The sequence below is a fragment of the Oncorhynchus mykiss genome, chromosome 8, assembly GCF_057628025.1.
Source record: "Oncorhynchus mykiss isolate SJ-2025 chromosome 8, ASM5762802v1, whole genome shotgun sequence".
Taxonomy (NCBI): domain Eukaryota; kingdom Metazoa; phylum Chordata; class Actinopteri; order Salmoniformes; family Salmonidae; genus Oncorhynchus; species Oncorhynchus mykiss.
In genome coordinates, this window is record NC_143029.1 from 23,750,494 (window position 1) to 23,774,738 (window position 24,245).

General features: G+C 43.2%; 2 protein-coding genes across 5 annotated transcripts; one reads left to right on the plus strand and one right to left on the minus strand.

Moving 5' to 3' along the window:
- Positions 1-261: 261 nt before the first annotated feature.
- adat2 (adenosine deaminase tRNA specific 2) lies at positions 262-4,942 on the minus strand. Of its 4 annotated transcripts, none has more exons than XM_090242970.1 (7): positions 4,735-4,942; positions 4,150-4,254; positions 3,386-3,536; positions 1,857-1,963; positions 1,604-1,676; positions 1,414-1,488; positions 262-1,020 (listed from the first exon to the last, which is right to left on the minus strand). In XM_090242970.1, exons 1-6 carry the CDS (start codon positions 4,753-4,755, stop codon positions 1,460-1,462), a joined length of 486 nt encoding a protein of 161 aa, XP_090099096.1. In that variant the 5' UTR covers positions 4,756-4,942; the 3' UTR covers positions 262-1,020; positions 1,414-1,459. The 4 variants fall into 4 exon arrangements, with proteins under 4 accessions (XP_090099096.1, XP_090099095.1, XP_021467672.1 ...); XM_090242969.1 differs by having other exon boundaries at positions 262-416; positions 4,735-4,939; XM_021611997.3 differs by having other exon boundaries at positions 262-416; positions 4,710-4,939.
- pex3 (peroxisomal biogenesis factor 3) lies at positions 4,938-9,375 on the plus strand. Its single transcript, XM_021611992.3, has 12 exons — positions 4,938-5,219; positions 5,503-5,634; positions 5,811-5,892; positions 5,993-6,036; positions 6,149-6,270; positions 6,461-6,527; positions 6,660-6,714; positions 6,847-6,997; positions 7,897-7,967; positions 8,059-8,190; positions 8,349-8,445; positions 8,541-9,375. The coding sequence occupies exons 1-12, from the start codon at positions 5,147-5,149 to the stop codon at positions 8,622-8,624; spliced, it is 1,110 nt and encodes a 369-aa protein (XP_021467667.2). The 5' UTR covers positions 4,938-5,146; the 3' UTR covers positions 8,625-9,375.
- Positions 9,376-24,245: the final 14,870 nt, after the last annotated feature.

Genomic DNA, 24,245 nt, shown 5'->3' on the forward strand with positions numbered 1-24,245 from the left:
GCGATTAAGAATCATTACACTGCACCCGGTAGGTGATAATCACTGTTCTCTCATTGTAGAAAACTCTCAAACACCAGTCAGTTACTGAAAATCTGAAATAAATTGTCAAATTTCCTGTAGATATAGCAATGGTGATCACTAGCTAGAGGTTCGCAATTCTTCAAACTTACATTGTCACCTTCACAAAGTGTTTATCCACAACATTTACATATACATTGGTGAATAAACTACACACGGTAGTTGAACTAAATAAAGAGAACATTTTGTGCATTTCAAAAAAGTTTTATTAGATTTACAAGAGAGAGTTTTAAACAATAGTGAAAGCTACAGCAGGTCAGTGTGGAGCAGTCACTTGGAGCTGGTACAACCGGAACTGTCTGATGCTGACTGGGCGGTTACTTCCTCTGTTCCTGATCCTGTCCAGGGAAGAGACCACTAAGGGTTTAAGGCTGAGGGATGCTGCCGGCCTGCTGCTATGTGAAGGGGAGGCGCTTCAGACTGACTATTACCCCTCACAGCTGTGCTCTACGCTACAAACACATTCCGTTTGTCACACACCAAACTGCAGTGCTGGTGTGAGTGTTGGTGGTTACTGAGACTGAGATCAAAATACCTGCGGGAGACGATGGAACGGACATTTGTCTCCTTTCTGATCTGAAATAAGTTGGTCCCACATTGAAATCTGCTCCCTCTGCAGTGAAGTCTGACCTAGTCATTCAGTAGGAGAGACAGGACTGTCTGCATGGGCGCTCCCAGTCTATTATACTATTCAGTGTTCCTTCTCCCGCTGAGACTAATGCTGTGAATATGTATTTGTTCTTCAGCAGAAAATAAATAAATCACAAAGCAGCTATGCCACTTAGTAATCTCGGGGGCAACACTGATTTCAGATCCATGACGGCAGTTGATGACTGACGCCAGAGAGAGAGAGAGCTCCTTTAGAGGTTGCTGAGGGGCCCCCGGTACCTGCCTTAAGCTCAGCTCATCCTAGACCCAGGGTGCTCGGAGTGAGATCACATTCTGGGTTAGATGAGAACATGGAGAAGAAGAGAACCCAGACAATAATGCAGACCGGACAGTTTCTGTCTACTTGGTACAGTACACTAATAACCATAATAAAGTCAGCAGCAGCTCCTCACATAGCCAACCACACAGGAAAGATACAGAGCCTGCAAAGCATCACAATCAAGCCACTTTCCAGACGTTTGTGTCCAGCCAAACTATACTGTAAGGGTCTAATATACTGTCAATAATATGAAAATGAAAATGAGTGCTAACACAAACGTCTGAGCAAATAAGTGAGAACACAAAAAATATATATTTGATTCCTTTGTCAGAAAGACAAATCCAAGTCTGTTTAGGGAAAAAGCTTTGTTAGCTACTCCATTTACATCATCCTTCTCTGCTCCTCACCTCATTTCTTAAAGTCTAGAGCCCCCTGCTGGACACCAACAAAATATCACTCCTTCCTCGTCTTCGGCTTGGGAGCTGAAATGGAAAAAACTGTCTTTTAAAGTTGTGCAACTATAATGTACATGATAATAATTAGATACGTATACTGCTGGTTACAGAATGAGATAAATCCTAAAAGAGCAGTTCTTACCATTAGGGTTCTCCTGTTTATAAAAAGTCTTCAGCATCTCCACTGCTTCCTCTGCTCTGAAGCCAGAGATACACTGAAAATGAAGGAGCAATTGTTTAATCATTGCCCTCCTGAAGTCAATTAATGATCCTACTCAACTCTAGACTAGGCTCGGATGCATTTCAACACGAGATAATCAGTCTCTTTCCAACAAAAGCACAAAGAGAAACTGGGTTCAAAAAGAATGCTGTGAACACTGGACGACATATTGTACCTTAAATGATGAGCCAGTGTGAGGTAGATCAGCCGAGGGAATGTCTAGAACAGATCCACAGCCACCAAACCTGTCATTATTACACCCATAGACCACTAGAGGAATGTCTGTTGCACTGTTAAGGTAAAATTGATAATGAGGGGCATCCCGAGTGACACAGCGGTCTAAGGCACTACAGACTTGGCTCATCAAGCTTTAGCGACTCCTTGTGGCGGACCGGGAGCCTGCAGGTTGACTCTTGTGGTCAGTTGAACGGTGTTTTCTCCGACACATTGGTGTGGCTGGCTTCCGAGTTAAGCGGGCGGGTGTTAAGAAGCGCGGTTTGGAGGACGCATGACTCGGCCTTCGCCGCAGAGCCCGTTGAGGAGTTGCAGCGATGAGACAAGATCGAAATTGGGGAGAAAAAGGGGGTAAAATATATATATATATATACACAATTTAAAAAGGATAATGTTTAAAACGCAAGGCGAGTTCATTTTGAATCGCCGGGTGCCGCGGGTGTGCGGAGTTCGCACATTTTAGACCATTCTATTGGACCTCAAGTGAAATTTCCACCCACTCGGGGCATCAGGCAAAACAAACTCGCTCTCGGACATGTCCTACAGAGTAGGGTGTCCACCCATTCTTCCAAGAGTGGGTGAAAACGAGCTTTGGTGATGAAATTTCACTTCCTTATGTTAGTAAAATACATTTTACCAAGACATATGATTGCAAATATTCTGAATCGTTCAGTGGGGTCTTTAACAGATCATTAACATTATATCCAAAAAGTCAGATGTCATAACCTAATTAACCTAATACATCCAATAATAAGCACCGAGCTCTTTTGACATAGCGGAGCAGGTTTCTCGTAACAATTTGAGGACTTTACATTTGTCGTCTTTAGAGTTGTTTCAGCGGGTCACAAAAGGCTAAATTAGCTTGACACGAGCTGAATTAAACGTGAATGACTGAAAATAAAAAGCTTGGTATACGCTCAGTGTTCCGTTGACATTTCACAGATACGCTTGTTTGGTGAGAAATCTTCTGAAAAGAACAGGAATTTCGAATGTGTACTAAAATGTGAAAATGCTACATGCCATGTCTCAAACTCGATAACCATTTTACATCTATATTAATCTATGTCCTGCGGATTCGAGAAGACAGATGACGATTTCAACAGGAAAGTCACCCTGTCAGGTAGCCAGTAACCTTCATTCTTGCACAGGATCCAGCCTAGCTGTTTTTCCAGATTTTTGACCACTTTTTTTCCCTCTGGCCTCCATTGATTTAGTCACCCCCATTTTACAAGGGTCAAAACTACAATAATTTTTGAACGGATCATGATGAGACATGAGGTTTGGACCATTGGTTTTCTTGGAGGATTATCTACACAACATATTATTTTACCCATTGGTCAAAATATACATTTTTGATTGGCCATCTAAAACAGAGTCATTTGAGGTAAACCCTCACAACAAACCTACACAAATGCTACAGTAAACTAGGTAAACCCAAGTGGAGACTGGTTGATGAGGTCATAAGGATACTGGTCAGGCGAAGAGCTCCTGCACACATGATGCAAGGCTCCACAGTCACGTAGAGCACAGTCCTCTCACACACTGTCCTGGGGTCCAGGTCTCTATGACGACACCACTCCAGCACCTGGTCCAGAGCCACCATCTCAGCATGGCGAGTGGCCTGGAACACACAGAGACAGCTAACATTAACAGGCATGGTGTTGGAAGGATAGGAGAAAGAGAACGATTCCAGTGGTTCTCAAACCTCTCCTCTGGGATCCCCAGCACTTCCATGTGCTAGCTCTGGAATAGATCAAACACTTCTGAGTCAACTAATCCTCAAGCCCATGACTAGGTGAACCAGGTGAGCCAGTTCAAGCCCATGACTAGGTGAACCAGGTGAGCCAGTTCAAGCCCATGACTAGGTGAACCAGGTGAGCCAGTTCAAGCACATGACTAGGTGAACCAGGTGAGCCAGTTCAAGCCCATGACTAGGTGAACCAGTTCAAGCCCATGACTAGGTGAACCAGTTCAAGCCCATGACTAAGTGAACCAGGTGAGCCAGTTCAAGCCCATGACTAGGTGAACCAGGTGAGCTAGTAAAGGGCTACAACAACATTGTGAAACGTCTGGGGATCCAAGAGGAGAGGCTTGAGAACCACTAGATTAGGGTACCGGTATAGCTTTGGTTATTGCCTTTGTTCGGACACGTGCAAGGCAATAACCACAGCAAATAACCATTGAGGAGATGTGTTTGCCTGTGATAGCTCAGCTGAAATGATTAAGTTACTCACATTTTTTGTTTCATTCACTTCATTTCTCCCTTTTCCAAGAATCTCATTGTTGTAGACCATGAGACATCCAACAGGCACCTCACCATTCTCCAAGGCTTCTTTTGCCTGTAAAGAGGTGGAGATTATTATTAGTACAAGTGCCATTTAAAATAGTGTGTTGTAATTTACTGGTGGGATTGACCTGTCCTGCCTTGCCAAAATGTGCCGTTGGTGGTCGCGGTTCCGTTCCTTTTCTTTTGCGTCTTCATAGTGAAAACGCAAAAGAAAAGTAACTGATTTGTTTTGGCGTCTTCTAAAAGTTATTGAAACCCCTAAAGAACTAAACACCGACCACCAACGGCGCATTGTAGCTATAGGTCCTGCACCTACGCCAGGGTTTCCCAAACTCGGCCCTCGGGACCCCAATGGGTGCACGTTTTGGTTTTTGCCCTAGCACTACAAAGCAAATCAAGCTTTAATCAATTGAATTAGCGGTGTAGCGTTAGGGCAATAACCAGAACCTGCACCCCATGGGATCTCGAATACCTACTTTGGGAAACGCTGCCCTATGCCAAACCAACCATGTCAAAGGCATTAGCCATCCACCTCTGTATGTCTTCGGCACATGGCTGGAAGTTCTCTTTAGAAACGACATCATTCCCCACATGCTCTGTCCCCATGTTGAATGTACAGTCTGAGAAACTAGATACATTAGATTACACAAACGCACACCAACTAGCTACTCCAATTACAGAGAGCTCATGCGACAGTTATAAAATCCCCACCGTCTGCCTGGAACAAATTTGCGCACATTGAAGGGGAAGATAATATTGGACGGACCACGCAGGCATTTATTTTGCAGATGATCGCAGAAACACTGATCAATCGATGTTGCTTTGCGCAGCTTCCCACCTCCGTGTTTGACATGTAGCTAGCGTTCAAATTCGTGTCATGTGCGACTGTGGAAAATAACACGGTTGGGTGCTTTGTTTCTTCTGTTTTATAAATCGTCTCAAAAATGTTTTCGTCTACGTGGAATTTTCTGAAGCGCCACAAAAGGAAATTTATTTTCGCTGGAGCTTTTGTCGGAGGTAACGTTAGCTAGCTACGCTATCAAGATAACGTTGAGCTAGTTAGCCAAGTGCTAACGTTTTCATTATTTAGAAAAGTTGGCTAGCAAGCCATAATGTTTACCTGTGTGGGTCTGGACTTTATTAGAAATGTTTAATGTAAACTTTGACGATTATGCATATATGAAGCTAAGTTATGTAAATGGATAGACAATGAATGTCCTGAAATATAATCGTGGTAGGTAAATCTAGTTAATAGCTAATCTCATTCTAGCTACCTTGACCTTACGTTTGCCGGTTCCAGGTGTGTACTTTCTTGGTAAATATGCTCAAAAGAAAATCCGAGAGATGCAGGAGCGTGAGGCATCAGAGTACATCGCTCAAGCCCGACGTCAGTTCCACTTCGAGAGTAACCAGAGAACGTGCAACATGACAGGTACAGTACTGCTGTCTACCTGATCGGCACATCATCTTCAGCCTAGTAACAGTCCCAGAAATCTCCCGCAACACTCATTATGTCAATTGATTGAGTTACTGCTGTATTGATTCATATTCCTATTTGTGCAGTTTGACTCCCTGTTAATGCTTTTTTTTTCATGTTTTTTTTTTTAGTGTTGTCAATGCTCCCTACATTAAGAGAAGCCATTTTACATCATCTAAACTCTGAGAGCCTCACTACACTGCTGAAGAGCAAGTAAGTGTCTTATGACCTCTGTTGGGGAATTGCTTAAGCTATAGTTAAACAAAATTATTAGTTTAAGGTATTAATGACATCTGCTGGTCTTCTCTTCTAGACCAGCAAATAAACTTGACATATGGGAGGACCTGAAGATTATTAGTAAGTTATTGTTCCTTAACAGCAATTACGTTGTGAATCAATAACTAAAGTCATTTGATCACTTGATATACAGGTTTGTCATGGAATCACTCTTTTTTTCCTATTCCCCCAGGTTTCACCCGAAGTGTTGTGGCTGTGTACAGTACATGTATGTTGGTTGTTTTACTCCGTGTCCAGCTCAATATCATTGGTGGCTACTTATACTTGGACAACTCTGTCAGCAAGAGTGGCATGGTAAGCCTTTAAGCTTCAATCTCTTGTACCCTATGGGGTAGTTTTAATTCCCAGACAAACATTTAGCCTGGAGAATCTCTATTTAAAATGTTTTTTGTTGTTCAGGAATTGGCTTTGTCTGTGTCCATAAAACCATCTCTGGATGTGGGGTGGTCTATAAATGCCATTTTTGTGTTCTGTGCTCCACCAGATGCCCTTGGCCCCTCCAGATGTGCAACAACAATACCTCTCCAGCATCCAGCACCTCCTTGGGGATGGTAAGAGACAATTACTCTGCTTTCTGAAATAGCTAGGCCTTTAGTATAACAAGTCATCTGTTGATTAGCCTAAATGAGTTCTACAGGCTATAAAGCATCCTTGCATTTTACGGATTCTCTCTGACTCCCAAGGGTTGAGTGAGATGATAACAGCGGTTAAGAAAGCTGTGCAGAACACATTGGGCGGGTGAGTCAGTGCCAGCCACATGCACGCAGTGCACAGCAGCACCTCAAACCACATTAGGAGGATTAAGTCATATGTGATGCTTTTGCCTGTCTGTCAGTGACTGTGTGTCTGTCTCCCCACCCACCCACCCAGGGTGTCCCTGAAGCAGAGTCTGTCCCTTCAGGAGTTGGAGCAGCACCTTAACCAGATCAGAGCCCAGGTGGAGGAGGGAGACGGGGGCTCCACACACAGACCTCTCTCCTGGTACATGATGCCTGACGAGGAGAACACTCTGGCTGCACAGGTGACAGCCCTCACCTGACCATTTTTGTATATATTTTTTTACTGTTCCGACCAGCAAACTAAACCAGCAAAAACAGTGTAGGGCACAAGATGCAACTGAAATTTTGCGGGTGAGGCGAGAGGGGATGGAGGCATCTTGTTATGACATGCATTATCTGAATTAGGCCCACAGAATTATACCTATGGAAAAAGAGTGGCTTCTATGGAGGAACTTTGAATGTCTTTTGGACTTCCGAGTTGGTTTAACGTTGGACCAGAGCAAATGTTAGCTAGGGAACAAGCTAAAAACAAGTCTTACCTCTTGTAGTTAATACTTCCAATGTGAAGCTATAGTATCATTAACTTGGAAAAAGTTAATCTATTATTTTAAACATATCTCCCTAATGCCTGAATCATGCTTTTTATTGGTATGAATCTTGTCCTGGAGGCAGTACTAAGCGAGTTCCACTAGCTTGGCCAGCTGTAGGCTACAGTAACTTATACTTCAGATGGGAGGGGTAGGTAGCCTACACACACACCAACTGGCAAAGACTTCCAGCTGGCAGGCAGACACTGGCATATACGTTTCTGAACGACAGAGGGAGGGCTTTGCATAGGCAATTTCTTAGAGTTTTTGTGGGACTGGAAAAAAAATACCTGGAATGTTATTAACTGGTTCCCATGCTTTTAAAATAACGATTTGGTTCCGGAACAGTATAGATGGCTTCCGGTTCTGTTCCTAAATAAATACATAAAAATCTGGTTTTCGTTTCTGTTCCCTGAACCGGCTCCAACCATTGCTGGATTGTCAACCCTGGTCAGATTAATGGTCATGAACTGATACACATACAACTTTATGTATTTTTTTGTTTTGTTTATTTGGGTTAAAACTAGGGTTTACATTATTTAATTGTTTGACAGGCCTGTGGTCTGACGGAGAATGATGTCACTACAATAAAGCTGCTCAATGAAACCAGAGACATGCTTGAAAGGTAAAATGGAGGCCTAACACTCATTGACCCTTATTTAGAGAGGTTTATCTTGCGTGTGTGTGTGCTGAACTGTGTCCCCTCTGTTCTCCAGCCCGGACTTCGGCACTGTACTCAACACCTGCCTGAACAGGGGCTTCAACCGTTTCCTTGACAACATGGCAGAGTTTTTCCGGCCCCCACCCGGAGCACAAGGAGACTCCACCCCCATCACTACACCTGATAGGTCTGTTTTTTTGTGGATTAATTTAGTTGGCAGCAATTTATGGGAGGTCACTTGTCATACATAGTAAATCACTTTCTGAATTCTACAACTGAAAAAACATTTTTTTGTATAAAATGAATCTACCTATCAATTAATGCCCCCTCCACAATCTCTTTCAGTCTCTCGCATGTAAGTCTCCCAGTTGCCAAAATCATCCCCATTGTGAATGGACAGATCCACTCCATCTGCAGTGAAATACCAAGTCACTTTGTACAGGTAAGAGCTAATTTGCCTTTGGGAAGGATTTCCATTTTTGAATCCCAGCATGTTTTAAGTCTTGAGTCTAAGGATTACACTTTTCCTCTTTGCAGGATCTCCTGATGATAGACCAAGTGAAGGAGTTTGCTGCCAATGTGTATGAGACATTCAGCACATCCCATGAACTGCAGAAATAAGGGAGTTGACATATTCCTGGTAGACCTGGCCCGCTCTTCCTGCTCTGTATCTTTGCATGACGCTGCCTGCTGTGGACATCACGAATGGAGGAAGAAATGCTCTTATTCGCTGTACCATGTCAGAATACTTGAGGACTGTTCCATTGTGGAATGTAATGCCATGAACTGCCGCCTACTCCAGCTGTAGACCTCAAGGTGAGATACCCACTTCATCTTGGGAAGTTGAGTTTTTGGCTCACGGTTTATAAAGTCAGCCAGCCAGACTCCTCTGAATCAAAGTAACTTTCCTGTGTCATGAAAAATAAATAAAATCCTGAAAGCCTTGTCCCACTTTACGTAGACGTTGTTTCGATACATTAACCATAAGTTGAACTGTCACTTTGAGTTTGAACTATTTCCTCCTTTCTATTACTGTTGTTGAAGAGTCAACCTTCCATTTTGACCTTTAATCTACCAATATCAACAGTGCTGTGTCATCAAGGCTGCAAGTTCTCATTAAACCTCAGTCTAATTCCTGTTTAACAATGTTCAGTATTGTCTAATACATCATTCTGCACTTTTTATGTTGTCTCTTCTTTGGAAATGTAATCTTTAAGGTTTGTTTTCTTAAATCATGGAAATTGGGAAATTTCAGAGGTGAGAATGTAGGCCTATGTATTATATATTTTGTAACATAACATTCTAAATGACAACAGAAAATGTAAGTACTGTAGTGTTGACATTGCAAATTATAAACACATGATTTAATATATTCAGTATTGATTTGTGTTTCCTATTATACAGAAATGTAGGTTGCCGTTTCATTGACTGCTGCTTCTGTATCATACTGTAGTGTTGATTTAAGAAGTTCCTTTGCGCAGCAGCAGAGGGCAGCACAGAACTAAGGACTAACGTTGACTCCCTCACTCCCTCAAGCTGCCAATAAAGGCAGGTTGGCATTTATTCAGATGACCCATGAAGGCTGCTCTGCAGGGTAGCACTAGATGGCACAGCTAGAAATTAATCAAATCTGATTTTAACCCTAACCTTGTGCCTAACCTTAAATTAAAACCCAAAATCTTAAAACAAACCAAAAATATATATATTTTTAACGATATATAGCCAATTTTGACTTAGCAGCTGGCCCATCTTGTGGAATTCACTTAGTACTGCCTCCAGGACAAGATTCATATCAATAAATGTCAACCTGCTCAATAAAAACTTCCTATGGGACAAGTACAGCTCTATTAAATGTCATTAGGAAATACATTAGATTACCTTCCTTGTTAATTTCACAGTATTTATTTTACAAATGGATCCGCCACCATTATTTAAGAAGTTAAACATAAAGAAAATGACCAAAAACATGTATTTTGTGTAGTTGGCATGTTTTATGAGTTCTAGAAAATACTGATGGCAAACAAAACCTCCCAAACCCTTGTTTCCAAAGATTACATCGTTCATATGATATGAGTGTGTGACTAAACATGACATCATCTAGTTATTGACCTTTGTGATAAACACATTGATTCACATTTCAATTTCATTTTAAGCTCCTTTTCTGGTTTATATTTTAGTATGTTACGGGGTAGAAAAGATATGATTAGATATAAAGTGTTTGAATATAAAATGGCCATTTCAGGTGAAACATAAACAAATACATATTTTTGTGACAACCAGCACTACAACCAGGAATACGACTTTCCCAAAGCGGCTCCTTTGTCTGCACCTCCCAGGGAATTTGAACTTCGTGAGGCTTTGGATGCGCGCACACCACCCACTCGCTAATGTCCAGTCCCTAGTTAACAAAGTCGACGAAATCAGGTAAAGAGTTGCTTTCAAAGAGATATCCGGGATTGTAACATACTCTGTTTCACGGAAACATGGCTAGCTGGGGACATGCTGTCGGAGTCCGTACAGCCAACGAGATTTTCAGTGCATTGCGCCGACAGGAATAAACATCTCTCCTGTAAGAAGAAGGGTGGTCTGCAAACGGATATCAAGACAGCCATAAAGGAATTCACTGGACTTTATGCAAACTGGAAACCATATATCCTGAGGCTGCATTTATTGTAGCTGGGGATTTAACAAAGCTAATTTGAGAACAAGGCTACCTAAATTCTATCAGCATATCGATTGCAATACACGAGTGAGTAACACGCTCGACCATTGCTACTCTAACTTCCGCGATGCACACAAGGCCCTCCCCCGCCCTCCTTTTGGTAAATCCGACCATAACTCCATCTTGTTGCTCCCCTCCTATAGGCAGAAACTAAAACAGGAAGCGCCCATGCTCAGGTCTATCCAATGCTGGTCTGACCAATCGGATCCCACGTGTCAAGATTGTTTCGATCACGTGGACTGGGATATGTTCCGGGTAGCCTCAGACAATAACATTGACGTATACGCTGACTCGGTGAGCGAGTTTAGAAGGAAGTGTATAGGAGATATTGTACCCACTGTGACTATTAAAACCTTCCCTAACCTAAAACCGTGGATTGATGTCAGAATTCGCGCAAAACTGAAAGCACGTACCACCGCATTTAATCATGGCAAGGCGACTGGAAACATGGCCGAATACAAACAGTGTAGTTAATCCCTCCGTAAAGCAATTAAACAAGCAAAGTGTCAGTAAAGAGACAAAGTGGAGTCGCAATTCAATGGCCCAAACACAAGACCTTTGTGGCAGGGTCTACAGACAATTACGGATTACTAAAAGAAAACCAGCCCTGTCGCGGACATCGACGTCTTGCTTCCAGACAAATTAAACAACTTATTTGCTCTCTTTGAGGATAATACAGTGCCACCAAAGACTGTAGGCTTTCCTTCTCCGTGGCACCCGTGAGTAAAACATTTAAACGTGTTAACCCTCGCAAGGCTGCCGGCCCAGACGGCACCCCTAGCCGCGTCCTCAGAGCATGCGCGGACCAGCTGTCTGGTGTGTTTACGGACATATTCAATCAATCCCTATCCCAGTCTGCTGTCCCCACATTCTTCAAGAGAACCACCATTGTTCCTGTTCCCAAGAAAGCTAAGGTAACTGAACTAAAAGACTATCGCCCCGCCCCGTAGCACTCACTTCTGTCATCATGAAGTGCTTTGAGACACTAGTCAAGGATCATATGCCCTCCACCCGACCTGTCACCCTAGACCCAATCCAATTTGCTTACAGCCCCAATAGGTCCACAGATGATGCAATCGCCATCACACTGCTCTATCCCATCTGGACAAGAGGAATACCTATGTAAGAATGCTGTTCATTGACTACAGCTCAGCATTCAACACCATAGTACCATCCAAACTCATCCTTAAGCTTGAGACCCTGGGTCTCGACCCCGCCCTGTGCAACTGGGTCCTGGACTTCCTGACAAGCAACCCCAGGTGGTGAAGGTAGGAAACAACATCTCCCCTCCACTGATCCTCAACACTGGGGCCCCACAAGGGTGCGTTCTCAGCCCCCTCATGTACTTCCTGTTCACCCACGACTGCGTGGCCATGCACGCCTTCAACTCAATCATCAAGTTTGCAGATGACACTACAGTGGTAGGCTTGATTACCAACAACAACAAGACAGCCTACAGGGAGGAGGTGAGGGACCCCGGGAGCGTGGTGTCAGGAAAATAACCTCTCATTCAATGTCAGCAAAACAAAAGAGATGATTGTGGACTTCAGGAAACAGCAAAGGGTATTCTCATCGATGGGACAGCAGTGGAGAAGGTGGAACGTTTTAAGTTCCTTTGTGTACATATCACTGACAAACCTTAATGGTCCACGCACATAGACACTATGGTGAAGAAGGCACAACAGCGCCTCTTCAACCTCAACAGGCTGAAAATGTTTCGCTTGTCACCGAAAACCCTCACTAACTTTTACAGGTGCACGATTGAAAACATCCTGTCAGGTTGTATCACCGCCTGGTACGGCAACTGCACCGCCCACAACCGCAGGGCCCTCCAGAGGGTGGTGCGGTCTGCACAACGCATCACAGAGGGCAAACTACCTGCCCTCCAGGGCACCCACAACACCTGAAAGCCAAAAAAGATCAAGGACAATAACCACCCAAGCCACTGCCTGTTCCCCCGCTTCCATCCAGAAGGTGAGGTCAGTACAGGTGCATCAAAGCTGGGACAGAGAGATTGAAAAACAGCTTCTATCTCAAGGCCATCAGATTGTTAAACAGCCACCACTAGCACAGAGAGGCGGCTCCCTACCTACAGACTTGATATCATTGGCCACTTTAATAAATGGAACACTAGTAATTTTAATAATGCCACTTTAATAATGTTTACATATCTCACATTACTCATCTCACATGTAAACTCAGCAAAAAAATAAACATTTATTTTCAGCAAACTTAACATGTGTAAATATTTCTATGAACATAAGAAGATTCAATAACTGAGACATTAACTGAACAAGTTCCACAGACATGTGACTAACAGAAATTGAATAATGTGTCCCTGACCAAAGGGGAGGGGGGGCAAAATCAAATGTAACGGTCAGTATCTGTTGTGGCCACCAGCTGCATTAAGTACTGCAGTGCATCTCCTCCTCAGGGACTGCACCAGATTTGTCAGTTCTTGCTGTGAGATGTTACCCCACTCTTCCACCAAGACACCTGCACATTCCCGTACATTTCTGGGGGGAATGGCCCTAGCCCTCACCCTCCGATCCAACAGGTCCCAGACGTGCTCAATGGGAGTGAGATCTGGGCTCTTCGCTGGCAATGGCAGAACACTGACATTCCTGTCTTGCAGGAAGTCCCTCACAGAACGAGCAGTATGACTGGTGGCATTGTCATGCTGGAGAGTCATGTCAGGATGAGCCTGCAGGAAGGGTACCACATGAGGGAGGAGGTCTTCCCTTGTAACGCACATCGTTGAGATTGCCTGCAATGACAACAAGCTCAGTCCGATGATGCTGTGACACACCACCCCAGACCATGACGGACCCTCCACCTCCAAATCGATCCCGATCCAGAGTACAGGCCTCTATGTAACGCTCATTCCTTCGACAATAAACGTGAATCCAATTTTTACACCTTTATTGAATCTTTATTTAACTAGGCAAGTCAGTTAAGAACACATTCTTATTTTCAATGACGGCCTAGGAACGGTGGGTTTAACTGCCTCGTTCAGGGGCAGAAAGACAGATTTTCACCTTGTCAGCTCGGGGGATCCAATCTTGCAACCTTACAGTTAACTCGTCCAACGCAATAACGACCTGCCTCTCTCTCTCGTTGCATTCCACAAGGAGACTGACTGCCTGTTACGCAAATGTAGCAAGCCAAGATAAATTGCTAGCTAGCATTAAACTTATCTTATAAAAAACAATCAATCATAATCACTAGTTAACTACACATGGTTGATGATATTACTAGATATTATCTAGCGTGTCCTGTGTTGCATATAATCTGACTGAGCATACAAGTATCTAAGTATCTGACTGAGCGGTGGTAGGCAGAAGCAGGCGTGTAAACATTCATTCAAACAGCACTTTAGTGCGTTTTGCCAGCAGCTCTTCCTTGTGCGTCATGCATTGGGCTGTTTATGACTTCAAACCTATCAACTCCCGAGATGAGGCTGGTGTAACCGAAGTGAAATGGCTGGCAAATTAGCGCGCGCTAATAGCTTTTCAAACTTCACTCACTCTGAGCCTTGGGGTGGTTGTTTCCCTTGCTCTGCATGGGTAACGCTGTTTCGATGTGGTGGCTGTTGTCGTTGTGTTGCTGGTTCGAGCCCAGGGAGGAGCGATACACTGGCAATACTAAAGTGCCTATAAAAACATCCAATAGTCAAAGGTTAATGAAATACAAATGGTATAGAGGGAAATAGTACTATAATAACTACAACCTAAAACCTCTTACCTGGGAATATTGAAGACTTTTGTTAAAAGGAACCACCAGCTTTCATATGTTCTCATGTTCTGAGCAAGAAACTGAAACATTAGCTTTCTTGCATAGCACATATTGCACTTTTACGTTCTTCTCCGACACTTTGTTTTTGCATTATTTAAACCAAATTGAACATGTTTCATTATTTACTTGATGCTAAATTGATTTTATTGATGTAGTACATTAAGTTAAAATAAGTGTTAATTCAGTATTGTTGTAATTGTCATTATTACAAATACATTTTTTTTTAAATCTGCCGATTAATCGGTATCGGCTTTTTTGGTCCTCCAATAATCGGTATCGGTGTTGAAAAATCATAATTGGTCGACCTCTAGTTGTTACACGTGGTCTGCCACTGCGAGGACAATCAGCTGTCCGTCCTGTCTCCATGTAGCGCTGTCTTAGGCGTCTCACAGTACGGATATTGCAGAGTGTTGCCCTGGCCACATCTGCAGTCCTCATGCCTCCTTGCAGCATGCCTAAGGCACTGTCACGCAGATGAGCAGGGACCCTGAGTCAATAGAATGGCCTCTTTAGTGTCCTAAGTTTTCATAACTGTGACCTTAATTGCCTACCGTCTGTAAGCTGTTAGTATCTTAATGACCGTTCCACAGGTGCATGTTCATTAATTGTTTATGGTTAATTGAAAAGCATGGGAAACAGTGTTTAAACCCTTTACAATGAAGATCTGTGAAGTTATTTGGATTTTTACAAATTATCTTTGAAAGACAGGGTCCTGAAAAAGGGACATTCCTTTGTAAATACTGTATACTGTATCCTTAACCGCTCTGCCACTGCTAATCCATATATTTTATACTTATATATTCTTATCCCATTCCTTTACTAGATTGTGTGTATTAGGTTTTGTTGTGGAATTTGTTAGATATTAGGTGTTGTTGTGGAATTGTTAGATATTACCTTTTAGATACTGCTGCACTGTTGGATCTAAAAGCATAAGCATCTCGCTACACTCCAAATAACATCTGCTAACCATGTGTATGTGACCAATACAATTTGATTTGAAAGCATTTTCATCACAAACCCAGTGTGAGTCAAGTGATTTAGAAGACCACTTCAAGACTGTGGTTTTACATTGCACTATTATATCCTCGACACAGCCAGTGGTTTATGAAACTCAGACATGAAAGAGAAGGAATTCCTAAAGAACAAAAGTGTACGATTGTGACTGATCTGGTGGTGCTATTATGGCACTCCTCTACTGGCCCTTGTCAAGGTCCCCAGAGTTTCATAACAAAGCCTTCCAGTCAGGGAACTGGCACAAGGCTAAATAAAGGACAGACTGTGTACTCACGTCCATGATGAATATGGGTTAAGTGATACTAAAAGTGATGGAAATCTTTTTTGTGTGACACGGGGTGAAACCAGTTCAGTCATGCTGACGAAAGCAGTTTTAGGCCTCAAAATAGAGGGACAGTGTAAACATACATAATGGATGCTTTGTTACATAAAGCAATTGTGATGAGTAACTGTGAGGGTGTTTTCCACAAAGCATGTTCACAAACAGCTCACCTCCAATCACATGACTTGTTGAGTGTGCCCTCTGTTGTGTGCATCCAGCAAACAGGAAATTCCCCTATCACATGACTGTCGCCTGGAAGGCTGAGGGCGTGAAGGTAAACGAAATTGTCTAATTCCGTCAGTGCCGCAATATCTAACATGTAAACTAACAATTCCACAACAACTACCTAACAGACACATATCTAAGGAAAGGAATGGAATAAGAATATGCACATGTCAAGATATGGTTGAGATTTGAAATAATACATTAAAAAACATAATACTGCAAGGTTCCCCTAAGGACTAGAAGCGAGGCAGCCCCATCTTTTGGTTGCCATTTCAGGCATTTTCCCTGCTCTTTCCTCATCTGAGTGACTACTGTAGGCTGGTTTGTACACGCCTCTCTGTATTTATTTGGAAAGTGAAGCAAAAATTAGCACATTTGTATCTATACTCCAGGATTTTTTAAATACAAAACTTTTGACTACTGTAATGAAATATGTGAATTTGTCCAAATACTTCTTCAAATAGCGGGACTAGATACATAAAGTGCTTTCATTTCTAAACAGTCAAACAGATATGTATGAAAATAACCTAAACTTTAAGGTGGCATTCTGTACTACCACCTCATATGAAACCAGTATAGAGCCTCACTGTCCAAATAATTACAGAGGGGAGTGTATAGAAACCGTATTAGTTTAGTGAATGTATTGCAATTGTCACATCTGCTCCTGCTACACCCCCTAGTGGACATCCGGTGTCTCCTTGACCTGCAGCCATTCCCCCAGTTCTCTCCCTCTCCCTCTGTGTGTGTGATTGTGTAGTATGAGACAGGTTGTCACACAGGGTCGTGGGGTGAGACAGGGATGCAGCTTAAGCCCCACCCTCTTCAACATATATATCAATGAATTGGCGCGGGCACTAGAAAAGTCTGCAGCACCTGGCCTCACCCTACTAGAATCCGAAGTCAAATGTCTGCTGTTTGCTGATGATCTGGTGCTTCTGTCACCAACCAAGGAGGGCCTACAGCAGCACCTAGATCTTATGCACAGATTCTGTCAGACCTGGGCCCTAACAGTAAATCTCAGTAAGACCAAAATAATGGTGTCCCAAAAAAGGTCCAGTCACCAGGACCACAAATACAAATTCCATCTAGACACTGTTGCCCTAGAGCACACAAAAAACTATACATACCTTGGCCTAAACATCAGCGCCACAGGTAACTTCCACAAAGCTGTGAACGATCTGAGAGACAAGGCAAGAAGGGCATTCTATGCCATCAAAAGGAACATAAATTTCAACATACCAATTAGGATTTGGCTAAAAATACTTGAATCAGTCATAGAGCCCATTGCCCTTTATGGTTGTGAGGTCTGGGGTCCGCTCACCAACCAAGACTTCACAAAATGGGACAAACACCAAATTGAGACTGCACGCAGAATTCTGCAAAAATATCCTCCGTGTACAACGTAGAACACCAAATAATGCATGCAGAGCAGAATTAGGCCGATACCCACTATTTATCAATATCCAGAAAAGAGCCGTTAAATTCTATAACCACTTAAAAGGAAGCGATTCCCAAACCTTCCACAACAAAGCCATCACCTACAGAGAGATGAACCTGGAGAAGAGTTCCCTAAGCAAGCTGGTCCTGGGGCTCTGTTCACAAACACAAACACACCCTACAGAGCCCCAGGACAGCAGCACAATTAGACCCAACCAAATCATGAGAAAACAAAAAGATAATTACTTGACACATTGGAAAGAATTAACAAAAAAACAGAGCAAACTAGAATGCTATTTGGCCCTACACAGAGAGTACACAGCGGCAGAATACCTGACCACTGTGACTGACCCAAAATTAAGGAAAGCTTTGACTATGTACAGACTCAGTGAGCATAGCCTTGCTATTGAGAAAGGCCGCCGTAGGCAGACATGGCTCTCAAGAGAAGACAGGCTATGTGCTCACTGCCCACAAAATGAGGTGGAAACTGAGCTGCACTTCCTAACCAATGTATGACCATATTAGAGAGACATATTTCCCTCAGATTACACAGATCCACAAAGAATTCGAAAACAAATCCAATTTTGAAAAACTCCCATATCTACTGGGCGAAATTCCACAGTGTGCCATCACAGCAGCAAGATGTGTGACCTGTTGCCACGAGAAAAGGGCAACCAGTGAAGAACACACACCATTGTAAATACAACCCATATTTATGCTTATTTATTTTATCTTGTGTCCTTTACCATTTGTACATTGTTAAAACACTGTATATATATATATATATATATATAATATGACATTTGTAATGTCTTTATTGTTTTGAAACTTCTGTATGTGTAATGTTTACTGTTAATTTTTATTGTTTATTTCACTTTATATATTCACTTTATATATTATCTACCTCACTTGCTTTGGCAATGTTTCCCATGCCAATAAAGCCCTTGAATTGAATTGAATTGAATTGACAGGTGTGCTGGAGTCAGAGACGTTCCCCACCAGCTGCAACCCATTCCATAATCAAGACCTCTACAAATACTCTGTCCTGCCACTTCCACTCTGCCAGATCCTAATCTCCATTCAGTCAGTCATGCTTCTAGCTATTTGTTGTTATTTAAGATCCTGAATCCTGCTGTGCCTATTTCCTTGCCTGACACTTTTCTCCTCTCACTGCAGTTTTGCCGCTCTTACTCTGGTTCCTGTCTTCTGTTCCACATCTCACCACCCTGCTACCCTGTTCAGGAATCAACTCATCAACACTCCCTTGGACCTGTTTACCCTGTCCCAACCCAGCTCACTCCAACCTCAGCCTCCACATCTGCATTCCTACAACTCACCCAAGCTTCCCTGGATCTGCACTTCATCTCTCCCTGTGTTACAATAAATATATTGGTTCATCCCTGTTTCCTGGTCTGAGTCTGCTCTTGGGTTCCCCTGTGCTGCTCCACTTAACAGCAATAGCATGTTATGACAGAGCATATTCTAGAAAGAGCGAGGTCATTATCTTCCTGTCCTCAGACTACTTTCAAGCCTATTTGGTTCTGCAAACTAATACATTCTGGTATTGGGTAGTAGATATATTGAAATTAAATATGTGTAGTACATTAGTGACAATGTGAATGTTTTGTGACTCAATTCACACAAATAATAAAACATTGTTTATAACACTTTTGTAACAGTCTGTAGTGTTTTATCATTAGTGGACTACTATTGAATATCTGTTCTACTTAACTTAAATCCCTCAAGCTTAAATGTCTGCTTCTTCAGCAATTAAGGGTGAGTCATCACAACTGGCAGTGAATCACCAGAACCTTCCCTGTCAAAAGGCTTAGCTCACCTCTATTCCCCCTCACAGGTTATCAAACCCGTAACAATAACAACCTTTATTACAGTATCACAAGCCTCTCCTGAGACTGTGGTTTCAAGTGAAATAGGCTATTTATTCTATCCCATATGCATACAGACGTTGTTCCCAACTTCAACTGTAGGCTACCGTAGCTTTATAAATAATTCTGAGAAGTATTTCAAATCAAATTATATTGGATGCGTACACATCATTTGCAGATGTTATCGCAGGCGCAGCGAAATGCTTATGTTTCTAGCTTCAACAGTGCAGTAATACCTAACAATACAAAACAATACACACAAATCCAAGAAATAAAAAGAAAGAAATGAAGAAATATCTGAATGAATATCAGAAGAAATATGGTGTGTTATGGACAGTATATGAATAGAAAAGGTGTGTACAGCAGTAGGTATATAGGATACGCCATGACTAGAAGTTGGTATAACAGTGTGTAAACATGATTAAAGTGATCAGTGTTCAATGATTCTGTATGTACATAGGGCAGCAGTCTGTAAGGCGCAGGGTAGAGTACCGGGTGGTAGCCGGCTAGTAACGGTGACTAAGTTCAGGGCAGGGTACTGGGCAGTGGTGACTATTTAACAGACTGATGGCCTTTCAGTCTCTCAGTCCCAGCTTTGATGTACCTGTACTGTTTCCGCCTTTGAGATGGTTTCAGGGTGAACAGGCCGTGGCTCGGATGGCTCAGGTCCTTGATGATCTTGGCCTTCCTGTGACACTGGGTGCTGTAGATCTCCTGGAGGGCAGGCAGTGTGCCCCCGGTGATGCATTGGGCTGACCGCACCAACCTTTGGAGAGTCCTGTGGTTGCGGACGGTGCAACTGCCATACCAGGTGGTGATACAGCCCGACAGGATGCTCTCAATGGTGCATCTGTAGAAGTTTGTGAGGGTCTTAAGGGCCAAACTGAATTCCTTCAGCCTCCTGTGGTTGAAGAGGTCCTGTTGCGTCTTCTACACCACATTGTGTGGATGGTCTATTTCAGGTTGTCAATGATTTGCACGCCGAGCAACTTTAAGCTTTTCACCCTCTCCACTGTGGCTCCGTCAATGTGGATGGGGGCGTGCTCTCTCTTCTGTCTCTTGAAGTCGATGGTCAGGTCCTTCATTTTTTGGACGTTGAGGGAGAAGTTATATTCCTGGCACGACTCCGCCAGGGCCCTCACCTCCTCCCTGTAGGCTGCCTCATCGTTGTTGGTAATCAAGCCTCCCACTGTAGTGTCATCTGCAAACTTGATGATTGAGTTGGAGACGTGCGTGGCCATGCAGTCATGGGTGAACAGGGAGTACAAGAGAGGGCTGAGCCTGCACCCTTGTGGGGCCCCCGTATTGAGGATCAGCGTAACGGACGTGTTGTTGCCTACCTTCACCACCTGGGGTCGGTCCGTTAGGAAGTCCAGAACCCAATTTCACAGGGAGGGGTCCAGACCCAGGGCCCTGAGCTTAGTGGTGAGCTCGGACGGTGATGGTGATGAAGGCTGAGCTGTAGTCGATGACCAGAATACTTACATAGGTATTCCTCTTCTCCAGATGGGATAGGGCAGTGTGCAGTGCGATGGCGAATGTGTAATCCGTGGATCTGTTGGAGCGGTATGCAAATTGTAGTGGATCTAGGGTATCGGGTAAGGTGGAGGTGATATGATCCTTATCTAGCCATGATGACAGAAATGAGTACTATGGGGCGATGTTCATTTTCTTCAGTTGCCTTCGCTTTCTTGGGTACAGGAAAAATGGACAGCAGACTGGGATAGGAAGAGATAGGAGGGGAGGAGCAGAATAGAGGCGTGATCTGATTTGCCAAAGGGGAGTAGCAATGGTCAAGAGTACTCGATGAGCGTGTAGCGAAGGAGATTTGTTGATAAACTTCAGTAGCATTTTCCTCCAATTTGCTTTATTAAATTCCCCAGCTACAATACATGCGGCCTCAGGATATGCGGTTTCCAGTTTGCACACAGTCCACTGTAGTTCCTTGAAAGCCGTGGAGGTGTCGGCTTGAGGGGGAATACACATGGCCATGATGATGACCGAAGATATTTATCTCGAACAAATCTCTCTCTCAAACTAATCTAAAAGCAATTTCAAACTAATCTAAAAGCAATGTAATCAAAAAGGTGACATCCTCCATTTAGCCAGCCATGTGCTAGGCTTGTTTACCAGCCGTGTATCTTTGACAGGTGTTCAGAGGGTTGGTTGTATTTGTGCTACTATAGCAGCCTGTTCAGAGCAGAGACAGTCAATTTGCTCAGGCCCTGTGTGTGTGTGTGTGTGTGCATGCGTGTGTGCATTATTGATTTCTTAAGCCAGTCCCTGGAGTAATCTCTGTCCTGAGTCCTGATTGGTCCCTGGCCAGTGTTCTCATTAACTATTCACAAAGCACTGTGATGATGCACACTCCAGTCACACCACGGATTTGGGAGATGATGTCACTTCACCTGAGCAATCCCATTGGCTAAAGACCCTCCACTGGCAGGCTCGAGCAGTGAGCACGGAGTATCAATTTTATCCCTGCTTCAAAACAATGGGGTTACAAAAAATCACATGGCTTCCCTGGTATGACGTCGCCCCTGCAAGTTGTAAAGAGTATGAGTTACTGTAACAATGAATTGGAAATGGTATGCTTGTATAGATACTGTAAACAGTACACATTATGCTTGCCAGTAAACAAGTGATACACTGTGTTCTTTCGTTTCCAGCACAAATAACACTGGTATAATCGGGTTACTTATACTGACAATAATGTCATTTTTGTGGTTTCATAAAGGATTGACCTGTAGGATAGTAGAGGCCACATAATGATGACAACACAAGCACCTGACTCCACAGCGGTATGCGAGAGCTTGTCTTACGACCACATTGTCTATATTTCTTTATGGGAATGAGTGAGACAATCTTGGCCAGCCCAAAGTTGCAGTTTCATGTAGACCTGTGTATATCTGTGATCTTGGATAGTAAAGGGAATAAGACAGGTAGAACCTTCTGAAAGTCACTCACATTTTGCTTCAGGAAGTCATGTATGGTGGCGCTGTGATCCGTTTTCCTTCCTCAAAAACAAAGGAAATATTTTACTTGCCTTAGGTCAGGTCTTGACAACCTGGATCAGTGTGATTGCTGAAACTTGTTCATGGTACGACACAGTTTGATTTCAAGTACTATGATGTCATACTTTACATCAGTGATTCCCAACCAGGGGTATTACGACCCCTGGAGGTACTTGGCCTATCCACAGGGAGTACTTGAGAAGACTCATGAAACCATAAGTCTAATGGTAAAATGCACATGAGGGGTACTTCAGTGGTACAGTAACTGAAAAAAGGTTAGTAACCACTACTGTACATCATATCAAACTTTGCTTCAGGATATCTAAGGGAAACAGGACTTGTGATAATATACACATACAGTGTACGATACACACACACACACATTGACATGTGTTATTCCAATATTCTATGGTCATCAGGATATTCAATATAGCTCTAAGGTCATGGATCATGTCATCAGATGTGACATCTGGAATCCTAATTTCACTTCTCAAAGCAACAACTTCAACAACTTGTTTTAGCTGCCATGTCCTCACCCGAGTGTGCAACTTAACCACTGCTTTCAGGTCAACACCATACAGTACTGGGACTGCGTGTGATGTAGGTGTCGCCATGTCCTCACCCCTGACTGTGCAACTTAACCACTGCTTTCAGGTCAACACCATACAGTACTGGGACTGCGTGTGATGTAGGTGTCGCCATGTCCTCACCCCTGACTGTGCAACTTAACCACTGCTTTCAGGTAAACACCATACAGTACTGGGACTGCGTGTGATGTAGGTGTCGCCATGTAACCAGTTTACACATGAGACTGAAATAACACAATGCAGGGAGCCTAGCTACAAAAGGAAATGAGGTCAGGGCCTGTGACGGGCTTGGGAATCCTGGCCGCGGCTTCCCCTCTGCTGCCTGCCCTGCCTGTCTGCATGCCTGGGATAAACGTCTACTGGGTGGGAGGGCATTGCTATGGCTGCAGCCGGGTAAACACAAACACGGCTGGGATCTGGGCTGCGTTCAAGAGTGAGCGCTGTGGAGGAGGTAGTACTGATTTAACTGGGGATTGCTTTATAAATAACTATTACTTCTGCTGTCCATGCACAATGCCAATGTACAGTGTTAAGGAAGCTACAAACTTCCTTTTAAAGGCTGACGTGTCAGCCGATGTCCCTACGTAGTGAGATCAAATGCAACATCACAGAGTTTCACTAAGCATATTTACATATAGACACATTTTTGTCCTCACCTTAGCCTTCCATTGCTGACAGGATCCTTATAGCCGCAATAGTGGTTGAGATAAATGACAGCATATGTTAGTTCCTGATTTGAGTGACCTTTGTAACACAGAGCAAAGTTACTGCTACCCATTGGTTAATACCTCCGTTTTTTTTAATGCATCCCAAACCACTAATTACTGTAATTTACAGTGCTAAATAACAATAGTATGTGAAGAAATGTTTAATTTTGTCATTATAATAAGGTTGGTAACAACGTGAAAATCGTTGTGGAAATCTGTAGCAGCTCAAGTTGACTACATAACTCACTAGCTACACACAATAATACCAAAGTCAATACCAAAGTCAATATCAGCATGTGAAGTAGCTAGTTAGCTGTAAAATTGCCTAAACAAACTGCACTATCCATTTAGGAGTCTACAATCTCACCATGTTCAACCTGCCAATCACAGAGTTGAGTCTGACATTGGCAACGGCAGTGTAACGGCACCATACAATGCACCCTGAACTGAAGAGGCAGTCAAATAGGAGAAATGTGGTGGGCCCTCTGTTAAATTACACATTTCTCCAGGTAGGAATATCGGAGAAAAATAAT